The 13377-nt window shown below is 30.2% G+C and overlaps 1 protein-coding gene and 1 long non-coding RNA gene across 14 annotated transcripts; one reads left to right on the top strand and one right to left on the bottom strand.

Moving 5' to 3' along the window:
- Positions 1–5998: 5998 nt before the first annotated feature.
- On the bottom strand, positions 5999–9757 carry LOC111904388 (uncharacterized). 13 transcript variants are annotated; one of them, XR_006185505.2, is made up of 6 exons: positions 7935–9757; positions 7547–7627; positions 7213–7325; positions 6958–7050; positions 6769–6864; positions 5999–6323 (listed from the first exon to the last, which is right to left on the bottom strand). It is a non-coding gene; the product is annotated as an uncharacterized LOC111904388 (long non-coding RNA). The 13 variants fall into 13 exon arrangements; XR_006185507.2 differs by having other exon boundaries at positions 6769–6855; XR_002854500.3 differs by having other exon boundaries at positions 6999–7050.
- A 124-nt stretch (positions 9758–9881) lies between these two features.
- Positions 9882–12384, top strand: LOC111904390 (E3 ubiquitin-protein ligase PUB24). The gene is made up of 2 exons (XM_023900165.3): positions 9882–11232; positions 12129–12384. Exons 1-2 carry the CDS (start codon positions 10007–10009, stop codon positions 12196–12198), a joined length of 1296 nt encoding a protein of 431 aa, XP_023755933.1. The 5' UTR covers positions 9882–10006; the 3' UTR covers positions 12199–12384.
- Positions 12385–13377: the final 993 nt, after the last annotated feature.

Genomic DNA, 13377 nt, shown 5'->3' with positions numbered 1-13377 from the left:
ATTCATATATGACTCACTTGTGATTTACATGTGAATTACATGTGTTTCATATGTGAATTACTATTGATTTACATGTAATTCATCTCTGATTCATATATGAATTACATGTGATTAATATGTGATTTACTTTCGATTTACATTTGAATCACTACATACCTAATATTCTAGTAGGTAAGAAAATCAAGTTGAATAAAGAGGATAGAAATATGAAAATAAAATATACTTGAGAGCCAACTGGTATGTTGAAGTTGATAGCAGAACATAACAATATCCCCATAACTTTCCATGGTATCAGGATGATCCAATCCTAATTCTGTCTCGTTTATGTCTAAAACTTTCAATTGGTAGATTGTGGCTCCTTGAAAGGCGATTGTCAACATATCATCATTGTAGTTCCATTGTCACAAACAATGGACTGAATATCCTCATAAATATAACATGATATATTTCTCCATTAACTAAGTCCTTTAACACATATTAAATCAGCAAAATGAGTAATCTTTCATTAACCAAATAGAGTAAAAAGTGGTGCGCAATCATTGATACCTAAAATTTGTTACACAAACTAAACGAATACCAACATCAGCTGATGCATGACAAGAAACTAGAACAACATCTGATACATATACTCCTTAATAAATGAAGATTTTTTTCCACATGTCAATCTCTCATGAGTTTTGACACTTATCATTTTTTGGTATTTTTGAAATAAATATTATCCACTTGTCAATTTTTAAAATTAAAGTCATATACTTATATATGTAAAGTATTAAATATCATATATATGATATTAAATTGTAATAAATATGTTTCTTCTTTTCTTATTTTAAAATTGTACATTAAAAATTATTTTCTATTTACACTTTAATTTAATGTATAATTTTTGTTTAAATCAACCCGTATAATACATGGGTCACACACCTAATATATATATATATATATATATATATATATATATATATATATATATATATATATATATATATATATTCATTAAGGGTATGTTCGTCATCTTATTAATGTTTAATTTTTTGTGTTATTGTAAATATTAATAAAAATATCTAAAAGTTAACAAAATAAATTAAATTTTCGGATTTTTTTTAAATAATAATTTTCATTTTTTAACAAAATGCGGATTTTTTTAATATTTAGAACACATGGTTTTTTTTTTTAAATTGAAATCTTTTTTTTTAGTTGCAAATTTTTTAAAAGGCTGCAACTTTTTTAAAAACGGTAATTTAAAAAAAAAAACTAAAATATTTAAAAGAAAAAAACTATAATTTTTTTAATAAAAAATATTAACATTTCTGGTGCATATATGCATATTTTTTCAAATGCATATATGAATATTTCGTATACTAAAATGTTCGTAAGTAAATTAAAAAAAAAACACTATTTTTATTATCTATAAACACAATAGTAGTAGTTTTTTATTCGATATATAAAATATAAAAAAACAAAAAATGCGAAAAAGATTCAAAGTGTTATCGTGTATTCATATCAAGATTTACATATTTATTTCAGTTTATCAGTTTTCACATTTTCAACATTTTTCATAAATTCTTCCTAATCTACAAGGAACTATTAAAAAATTTTTATTAATACAAGAACACTCACAAAATGTTTATAAATATATTATGTAAGATTCACATGTGATTATATAAATATAATGTGATATGCACATGTGATTGTATCTTTTAACATACAAATGTGAAATTCATAAGAAAATTTTAAAAAATAATTATCGAAGAACGCTCACACAAAATGCATGTGTATATATAGACGTCATTCATATGTGATTAACTTGTGATTTATATATTAATCACATGTAATTCATATGTGATTCACTTTTGATTTATATGTGAATTACATGTGATTCATATATGATGCACTTATAATTTACATGTGAATAACATGTAATTCATATATGACTCACTTGTGATTTACATGTGAATTACATGTGTTTCATATGTGAATTACTATTGATTTAAATGTAATTCTTCTCTGATTCATATGTGAATTACATGTGATTTACTTTTGATTTACGTTTGAATCACTACATACCTAATATTCTAGTAAGTAAGAAAATCAAGTTGAATAAAGAGGATAGAAGTATGAAAATAAAATATACTTGAGAGCCAACTGGTATGTTGAAGTTGATAGCAGAACATAACAATATCCCCATAACTTTCCATGGTATCTAGATGATCCAAACCTAATTCTGTTTCGTTTATGTCTAAAACTTTCAATTGGTAGATTGTGGCTCCTTGAAAGGCGATTGTCAACATATCATCATTGTAGTTCCATTGTCACAAACAAGGGGCTGAATATCCTCATAAATATAACATGATATATTTCTCCATTAACTAAGTCCTTTAACACATATTAAATCAGCAAAATGAGTAATCTTTCATTAACCAAATGGAGTAAAAAGTGGTGCGCAATCATAGATACCTAAAATTTGTTACACAAACTAAACGAATACCAACATCAGCTGATGCATGACAAGCAAGTACAACAACATCTGATACATGCTACATAAAACATACTCACATATGAATATTTTAGATCAATAACTTAGATGCATCATTAAAGATTAACATGTCACAGGGCTATAATGTGCACAAATAATATGTAAGAAACTTAGAATCCTGAGTTAGAGAAACATATATAACCATGTTATTAGTTATTAGTTATTACCACTAAGTCTGCCTTGATGGAGTTGAGCCACTCAACTTCTGTAGCCAAAATAGAAGCACGATGTGTAACAGCTATCTCATTATACTTTATCATCAAGTTGGCCCTCCAGCTATCTTATTTTTTGTGTTTGGTGTGATGTTCTCAAGAACATGCTTTTATTTTTGATGTGTTTTCATTTGTGTTTTGTTTTGAATTTGTAACCGAATGATAATGTTAGTTTCCTTGTTTTACACTCGAATTTGGTTTATTTTTGGTTGCATAAGAAATAGGTTTAATGTTCGATAGAAAAAAAATTCGTGACATAATGTTTGAAGACTATAATCAAGAGCCTAAGTGTGGGGTGCACGTCGAGTTTGTGAGAGATTTTTAATTTTATGATGGATTCATAAAGTTTATTTTGAGCCTTGTGATGTTTATACATTGGAGCATCATATACATATGATAAGTTTTAGAAGATTTTTAGTTCTGAGATGCTTGATTCGCATGACATGGATGTTCTATTGCCACGTCATGGAGGTTTACTTTATTGCGATTTCAAAAGACAGTCTTCTTTCCCATGGCGCGGTCGACACTTTCCTACGTCATGGCATCTGCATTGATTGTGATATGTAATTTTTCAGATTCGATGCCATGGCATCGTTAATAACTTACACACGTCATGTTCATTGTTCATTCGATAATTTTGCAAGCTTTTGCACTACCTTTCAGAAGTTGGTGTTCTTGATTCGTCTTCTGGCACATTCAAAAGTAGTAAATTCCATTTTCCACCTTAAATTTGGAGACCTCAATGCTTTTTCCCACAATAATCGATTCGATCTCGCCACTACTACCTAAGGGAGTCTATGCATTTTTCTTCCTTTTATTTCTTTATTGGTTTTATGCATACAATCAGGGCATTGTATGAAATAACTGTAAGGTAGGAGGTCAAAAAAAATTCCAAACATTAAAAGCTTTAGTATTGAAAAATGCTTGATTTAAAAATTCTAAATTATATTATATAGACTTGCAAAAATAGTCTAATTAAAAAAATATGGTACCTTTTTTTAAATTTGATATTATTGCGCTAGGACGAGTTTGGTAGTGTTATGCGAGATGGTTCAAAGAAAACTCTAAGATTTAGTTGAGCCAGTTTGTTATAATGTATTTATGGCTTCATAGACTTAATGAAATCAAGAGAAAAAAATGCGACATTATGCAGTTTGAAGGACATAATATTTTTCAGATTTGATATATGTTTATACCCTAATAAAAGCCTACCGGTGACGATTTATCTCTTAGGTCCTGATTTAAAATAGACTGAGTCAATTTTCCAAGTATTATATGTTTAATTTGTACATTTTGAGTCTAACTATATATAATAAATAATTAATAGTTTAGGAGTGAGATCAATAAGTGGCCTTTGAGACTTGGTGAGTATCCCCTAGGGATATTTATATCTATCCACCTATATGTAAAAACTTGGATGGATGGGAAGAAAATCACTACATGGGCATCGAAAATCACAGGTTCCATTAGTGACCTATGGAATTCCGAATACTCAAATGAATTTCTTAAAAATTCACGAACTATAGTATAGAATAAATAAAGTTGGAAATTATTATTTGCTTGTTTATATGTGAAAGTTGAAATTTAAATCATTGATAAAAGATAGAAAATCTGAAAAATTGTGAAAAAGAGAAATAAAGTTGCAATAAAGTTTAGTTATATTTTTAGGACAATTATATTATATAGTATATTATTTTAAGTCATTTCTCTTGGAAGCTTTACAATAACTTTTGAAATGAAGTGGGTAATAAAAATGTATAAATTGAAGGAATGCAAAAATGAATGTTTTTAAAATGAGGGGGGAATGTTTGTGAGGAAAGTAAGTATTTAGGATTTTAGAAGTACTTAGGTAAAATTAGACACAGATAAATGCATTGAGGCAATGTATAATCAGTAAGTTCAAATTAGATTGTTTTGGGCAATGTTTTGATGTGATGTATTGAAATAAAGTTTTGCTTGGGGACAATCAAAAAACAAATGTGGGGTATTTTGACATTGTTATATTTATACATATATTTATGCATTATTTTAATACATGTTAGCTTTATTTTGGTTAAATACAAAGATATTTGGTACTTATAAAGTATAAATTATATTTTGTAGCCAAAGAAGGGCATTCTCAGGAAAAGAGATCAAAACTAAACAATGTTGGAAAATTAGAAGAGGGGGCTTGCATAAAAAAGAAGAAAAGAAGAATCGTTCATAAAAGAAGAATCCACAACGTGACATTTCCTGATCCACAATGTGTATATGAGAACCTTCTCGATTGGAAGGTGGTCAGACTTGCGGAATACATGTCTAATATGATTTCCATGGTGTCGTGATCATATGGCCACGACTTGGAAGCTAATTTTTGGAGAGTATACATATCGATTTTTAGGTCAAAATTCGGGATGCGTGAAGAGAGAGCTGTTGATATGTTTGATGAAAAGCAACGAAAACCTCTGAGAAAACCCTTGGAGCACTAATTTCATTTGAAGAAAGAGATTTAAAGAGATTGGAGTAAAGATTCATCATTAATCTTTTAATTTTCCTAGATTTTACAATGTTTAACCTAGATTACTTTTTGATTAAGTGTGTTTTTGTTGTAAATACTTTTGTTTAGATTAGATGAACCTTACTACTATGTGTAATTTTATACTTTTATGGATTAATGATGTTGGTTTTAACTTGTGTTTGATAAATCATCATCGTAGCATGTTAAAGTTTCGATCTTTATTGCTTTGCCTTTGAGTTCTATGTAGTTAGATGACCAATTTGATTGTGTGAACTTGTTTCCTAGTTGTTTATGATCATTTAATTTCTAGAGCTAGTGATCGAACAAGTCCTAGTGTAGGTGGTAAAGATAATTACTTTAACTATGTTAGAAAGCATTATTACATCAGAATATGTGCTTGATTGTTTATCTTAACCATAGATAAATACTTTTAGATCTTTTCATTCATAGTCTAAATATATCTTACAATCAACTTGGTGTTCTTAATTTACATGCTCAATGTAGTTAAAGCTCATAAATTGATATATCCTAGCATTGGACTAACATAACTAGCAATATCTAAACTGGTAACCAACAAAATTAATCCATTGTCTTGAAGTTAACCATACGAAAAAGGGGATTCGAACCTAAACGAAAGTATCTTATAAATCTTGATTAAATCTTGTTTTCTAGTTGTTTTATTTAGTTTGAAGTGTTTTTTTTAGTGATTGCTTGAGTACAATTTTTCAGAACTTGAAAATCAGATAAAAACCCTCATTTAAAGTTTATTTCTTTAGTTTAATTTTTAGCATTATTTTCATTAGAATATCGTTCTTTGTGATCGACTCCTTACTTATACTACTTTACTACTACACGACTAAGTACACTGCCTATTGTGTTTAGTTGAGTTGAATAATTAGAATATAAATTTGAAACTTGTGTTCAAACATGTCACACTGTTCGACAACTCGACAGTCCACCACCACTGTCTTTCACCTCCATCTCCACTTAAACTTTAACGTCACTTCATCTCCGCCAAAAAATCATCCCAAAAACAAAAACCATACACACAATTTGGGTTTGTTCTTGAGTTTGTTCCTATCTGACCAATACACACACACACACACAAAGTCAGATATGATGAACACACAAAAAATCAGATCAGATGTATGTACACATACACTACTACAAAAGGGGAAATAGAGTACGGTTAAAATAGGTAATAGAGTACGGTTATAGGAGCGTACTCTAAGGGGGGAGTTTCCTATTTAACGACTAAATAGGGTATGGTTGTATAATCGTACTCTCTAAGTATTATAAAGTACTGTTTCTTAGAAACAACCGTACTTTATAACTAACAAAATTAATAAAAAAAAAATACAATTTAGTGGCTGATACAATGTTATGGCCACCAAATTGTTTCTTTGAGACACCATTTTTTACTCCAATTCATGGAGTCTAATTTATTTTACACTTTGAAACAATACAGGTAGGAGAAATCAAATAAATCATGCATGACTTGATATAAAACATAACAAGCCAAATACCTTATAGTGAGAAATGTGGAGACTCCATCATCAAGTCATTGTAATCATTAAGTTTTTGGTCATCCAAAGCATAATAAGCATTCACACCTGCAATTTCTAAAATAGTGTTAATATCATGGGATGTCGATCAAAAAATATATTTTGTGCATTATGGATTCCAATTGAAGATAATAAAATGAAAGATGTTACATATTGACAAATCCAGAGCTCAACACGTTGTAATCGCTTACAATATTACAACGTACATATTCTGGTAGTGTGTAGCAATTATGAAAAACAAATCTACAAAAAAAAAATAGAAATTAGAAAATGAGGACATCAAGTTAAGTTAATTTTGACTTTCCCAGTACCAAATCAGACCAGACCTAAGGTCAAATACAAGTCCCCAATACTAACTAGATAAATAAAAACAACTTGGTAAGCAAAAATGTTCAAGAAGCAAACCTTGCCTTAAGTATAAGCAAATCTCAATGGAACAAGTGTCCACATAAACATCCTAGGGCCCAAACATGTTCATGAAACAAACATGTTCTCAATGTCACTCTACACATGAACACCTGTTCACAATATGGTAAAATTAATATAGAAAAGCATGACATTATCTGTTTGAATAATCATTTTTTCGCATTTATATGATTACCCATAACCACATGTTGATATTGAAAAAGTCTATTACATTACTTTTCCTTTAATACTCTGGATAGTTAAAAACATTGTAAAGCATATATAGAATTGTAGAGAAAAATTCATCGAAAAGTGGGAACGTAACGAAACTCACCAACATGGGTGATTTAAAGAAGTCTTGTCTCTGATAACTTCCAGCTAATTCATATAAGCTTTTATTTATTCCAATATCATCCTGTAATATAAATATGCAACAAACATTCTAAGAATAAAAATATAAGTTGAGAAATCTAATCTGGATGTGAATGTGAATAGCTCATGTTAAGGATACCAAAAATCTAAAAGAATTTATATCATACCAACATTAGTTCAATTAATCCTTAGAATATTCATGCAATATATATATATATATATATATATATATATATATATATATATATATATATATATATATATAACTTCAACACTGTATTAGCATAAATACAATAAAGAATACGCATGTTGCCACTAAATTCAAGGGAAAAACCAAGGAACCAACAAACCTTGATTTAAATGCTCTTGGTGCCACAATGACTGCATAGTTGCTTCATTAAGTCTTTAAATGCAAGAGAAAGCATTCCCATGTGGCATGTTTGAAAAAGTATAACACTTTTCAAAAACTAAGAACTTATTCAATATTTACCAAACCAAAGTTGCAACATCCTTATGTATGAGGTTGGTCATGTCAAAGACCATTATGAAAAAAAAAACCCCTAAGAAAACTGAAGATCGTAAATACCATAATAAAAAACTTAGGCAAAAAATGTATAGCAATTTTAAAATCCAATTATCCTAAGCAACAAAGGAGGCACCAAAATCTTAAAGATTTAGAATCGCTGATTAATGATTAAGATAATTAAGAAGTAATCTCTTGAACGAACAAATGGTGTGTGCAGAGAAGGCATGACAGTCATGGTGGTGGCAACAGTCGCCGGTGGCTATTGTGGAGCAACATCAATTGGTGGCTATGGTGGTGGCGGCAACAGTTCCTAGTTGTGGTGATGATGCGGCAATCGTAGGATTATAGGAAAGAAACGAACGGTGGTAGAATTAGGGTAAGGACGAGATACAAATTAAAAGATATTTGGCAAATATATTTAGGCGGCAAAATAAATTAATTAGATGAAAAACCGTAATGCATCTTTTTTGATAACCTAATAAAGTACGATCCATTAAAGATGAACGTATTTTTTTTTAGAAAATAAATAGCGCCTTCTAGAATAAAATACCGAATTCTTAAAAACATATTTTAAGGAGAGTTTTCTATTAACCATTTTGTAGTAGTGATACACACATGAAATCTGATGAACACACACACACACACATACATGAAATCAGATGAGCACACACACACAAACACGAAATTAGATGAACACATACACATAGAAAATTTGATGAAAACACACACCCTAACCAAACCATAAACTCTCGATGAACAAAATTGAAGTAGATCTAACAATGAAAAGAAGATTGAACGAAAAAGAAGCATATCTACGTTGCACCTTTCTCAGATCTTTGACGTCGCCCCCTTTTTCTCAGATCTTACATTGACATCGAAGAAGAAGGATTGCCACCCTCAACCATCGTCGAGGTTTGAACATCTATTTTCTCGTTGTCACCCTTGATGTTCCCCAGATCTAGAAGAGGAAAACCCTAACCGAAGAACGAAGTTGTCGTCGAAGAAGAAGATTGTTGAAGCTTTCGTCATTGCTACAAACCCTAGCTTCGATCTATGCGTTGCCACATGAAACACTTAGGGTTAGGTTTTCGCTGTAGGAGTTTGCTAGAGAAGACGAATGGTTTGACGGTATATCTGGGGGTGGTATCCGGTGACCTTGTAGATCTGACTAGACAGAAACGAAAAGAGCAGTCTTCGATGTTTCTTCACCTAGAATACCACTTTGCTTGTGCCTCTCTACTAAATTAACAAGTGTTTCTTCAAGTGGTTCTGTAACTCTATCCAAGTCTTTGTAATTTATCAGATGTAACTAAAAGTATCCCATTTGGATCCGTAAATCTACAACCCAATTGAAGTAAGGTGTGTATTGTAGAGAGAGAGAGAGAGAGAGAGAGAGAGAGAGAGAGAGAGAGAGAGAGAGAGAGAGAGAGAGAGAGATGTATTTTATGGTTCTATTTTTTTATTTCTGTAATAAAAAAAAGTAAAAAATAATAAAATACAAAGGGCAAAATCAGTATTTAAAAAAAAAATTCAAAATAAATTGTACCAATTTGCAACGAAATGAAACCTTTTGAAAGGTAGAGTAGTCCAAACTTGTTTAGACTAAAATGACAATTTTCGAAATACCAAATCATTATTCTTGCAATTTTGTCTTAAAAAAAAAAAAAGGAAACCGGGCGCAATTAACCCGCCGTATGTATTGGATGCTGAAAATTCTGAATTGGTACATTAATAAAAGTTTTGAACATAATAATAATTCAAGGAGAGACCCACACGCACCAACAGCCGCAATCTCTTACCATATCCATACATTACCCAATTTAATATAGATGCAGATCCATATAGCAATCCAATAATCATTCGTTTCATTTGTTGTCTTCCAATTCTTTTAAAATAATGGATGACCGAGAAGTCCCCCACTATTTCATTTGTCCAATTTCTCTGCAAATCATGAAAGATCCGGTGATTGTCGCCAGCGGCATCACCTACGACAGAGAGAGTATTCAACGGTGGCAGTTCCATGGAAAAAACAAGAGTTGTCCAGTCACCAATCAACCGCTACCCATCGCCTCAGAATTCACTCCTAACCACAATCTCCGTCGCCTCATCGAAGCATGGTGTGCATCCGATCGAGTTGTTCCAGCACCATCGAAGCAATCCTCTTTGCAGCTGAAGGTAATCGCCATAAACCTCATCAAGAACCTCAAGCAACAGGAGCTGCAACTTGAATCACTTAAAACTTTGGAAAGTCTTGCATCCGAAAGTAAAAATAATAGAATTTGCTTCAAAGATGTTGGTGTTGTTAGAGCCATGGTTACCATCGTTGTTTCCTGTTATCAGAATCGCACAACCGTTGGTCTAAAAGAAGCTCTTAACGTTCTTTATCTTGTTGGATTTACAGAAGACGAAACACACTCAGTTCTTGAAGAATACGATCGAATCCTAAATTCCTTAACATGGGTATTGGGTTTTGATGCTAGTACTTATAATGATACAACAATGAAACCCCACGCATTAGTTTTATTAAAAGACCTCATAAACTACGCAAAGTCGCATGTTCTTGAGAGATTGAAGCTGGATTTTTTCAAGACGATTGTAGTTATTCTTAGACAACGAGAAAATAAGAATCTTGAACAAAGAATCAAGGAGGGTTTACATGTGTTGCTTAGCACTTGTACCTGGCCAAGAAACTGCTCGATGATGATTCAAGCAGGAGCTGTTTTTGAGCTTGTGGAGCTCGAGCTTGGGTCACCAGACAAGGAAACCACCGAGTTGATTATGGCAGTGTTGTTTCATTTATGTTCTTCAGCCGATGGGAGAGCTCAACTTCTTGGTCATGCAGCCGGATTAGCTATGATCACAAAGAGAATGGGGAAGGTTTCTCATAAGGTTGATGAAAGAGCCTTGATGATTATTTCATTGATATCCAAATTTTCTGCGACAGATGGGGTGCTTCAAGAGATGGTTAGAGTTGGAACAGTTGAGAAACTATGTATGGTGCTACAAGTAAATGGTCGACATTCACATCCAAGGGACAAAGCCAGGGAGATCCTTAAAAGACACTCAAATGTGTGGAAAGACTCTCCTTGTTTAGATATTACTCTCTTAACAAGGAATCCCAGGTAATTCAAATTATATATGTTTTAGTCATTAATCATTCATATTATTGGAAGATTTATTTTGTACTCTATGCAATGAAATAAAGATAGTTATCATATGTTATATTTTGAAACTGTAAATCATACACAGACAATAATTAGTTATGAATAGAAGAAACCAGACGAAAATATATCTATGAATAAAGGAAACTGTGATTGCATATGTTTTTTCACCAATTTCTCTTATATTATAAAAGAATTCCCGTATGTTGGCTAACTAACAAACCAAAAATTCACAATGGATCGCTGTTAGCGTAAGGAAGTTATTGGTGTCACTTTGTATTAGACATTTTATTGTGGGTTTTAGCTAAGATGATCAGCGAATCCTCCCGCTTTGCGTTAAGAATATATATATATATATATATATATATATATATATATATATATATATATATATATATATATATATATATATATATATATATATATATATATATATATATATATATATATATAGGGGTGTTGATCGGGTAATTTTTCGGGTTTCGGGTAATTCGGGTTTTTCATATAAAATAATTTATCCGTTACCCTACCCAAATTAAATTCGGGTAATTCAGGTATGGGTAATTCGGATAATGGGTCGGGTAAGGGTAATTCGAGTATTACCCGATTTTTATTTTTTTTTTTATTTTTTATTTTTTAGTGGCACCTAAAAATAAATGTAATGAAATAAGTATGTCGTGCTAAACTTTCAACATTGAGATTTTTTACTCAATAATATTTGAGATATCAAGTATTCTTTCTAAACTTTCGATCTTGGGTTGAATTCTTTATTTATTTTTTTTTTCTATTTTTCTTGTGGAACTTGATCATGGGTTGGGTTGTCAACTTCAATCGTCTCATCTTCTACTTTAATATAGTCATTCATTGCTGATGAATACCAACAAAGAGCGGACGAGGAACGAGAGTTTTTTGACGTGGGGAAAATAGAACGAGCCTCAACGAGGAAAATTGGGATTTGGAAATTGGAAGTGTTAGATAAATTCATAAAGGGACATTATTTCTTATATATATTTCGGGTAATCGGGTGTACCCGAAACCCAAACAACTTACTCTTTATCCGACCTGAAAAAAATTCGGGTTACCCACTTACCCGAAAAAGTTAACCCGATACCCGATTTACCTATTACCCGAAAAAATCGGGTGGGTAATTCGAGTAACGGGTATTTTTGACAGCGCGATATATATATATATATATATATATATATATATATATATATATATATATATATATATATATATATATATATATATATATAAATAGTCAAGATTAAATAAGAAGAGAATTTTTGGTAGTAAGGTAAGAAGTTTTTTTCTACATATTTTTTTCGCGAACAAACAAAATGAATCATTATATGATTCATTTGTAAGATGATTTACAAAAAAAACAATCTCAAAAAAACATCTCGATGATTCATTTATACAATGATTTTGTTGTTATTCACTAAAATTGTCACAAAAGTGAATTTGTTTTTAATTTACTTAAAAATGAATCATAAAGATGTTTTTTTGGGAATTTTTTCTTGTGAATCATCTTACAAATGAATCATCTAGTGATTCATTTCTTTTGTTCGTCAAAAAAATATGTAGAAAAAAAACTTCTTCCTTCCTACCAAAAAAAAATTCTTACCGGACCTATATCCTATATATATATATATATATATATATATATATATATATATATATATATATATATATATATATATATATATATATATATATATATATATATATATATATATATATATACTTTTTTTTAACGGCAAACACACATACCCACACATATTCTGTAATCCTGCTCATAATTATACAAATTATGATTTAATATTTATACATGAAAAAACAATGTTAATAAAATATATATCAAACATAGGTTGATTTCTATATATAACGAATAACAAATAGCATAAAAATATAGATACTACAACTTTTGATAATTTTATATATCTTTTTAAGTTGTAAATTTTATATAAAATATATATGTTGATTTTTGTATTTTAATCGAATAACAGATATATGAAAAACAAAAATACTACAACTTTTAATAACATAAAAACACTACAACATATATTATAACATTTGTAACAAAAAAAACTTCTTAAAAACTTA

This window comes from Lactuca sativa, chromosome 8 (genome assembly GCF_002870075.4).
Source record: "Lactuca sativa cultivar Salinas chromosome 8, Lsat_Salinas_v11, whole genome shotgun sequence".
Classification (NCBI taxonomy): Eukaryota; Viridiplantae; Streptophyta; class Magnoliopsida; order Asterales; family Asteraceae; genus Lactuca; species Lactuca sativa.
The sequence above is the reverse complement of the archived record's forward strand: the minus strand, read 5'-3'. Positions and strand labels throughout refer to the sequence as shown.

What these genes read in the sequence shown, in the direction of transcription:
- LOC111904390 (XM_023900165.3), top strand. Translation starts at nt 10,007, where the DNA reads ATGGATGACCGAGAAGTCCCCCACTATTTCATTTGTCCAATTTCTCTG. An exon ending in CTCTTAACAAGGAATCCCAG is followed by an intron (nt 11,233 to 12,128) that starts GTAATTCAAATT and finishes ACTTTAATATAG; the next exon opens with TCATTCATTGCTGATGAATA.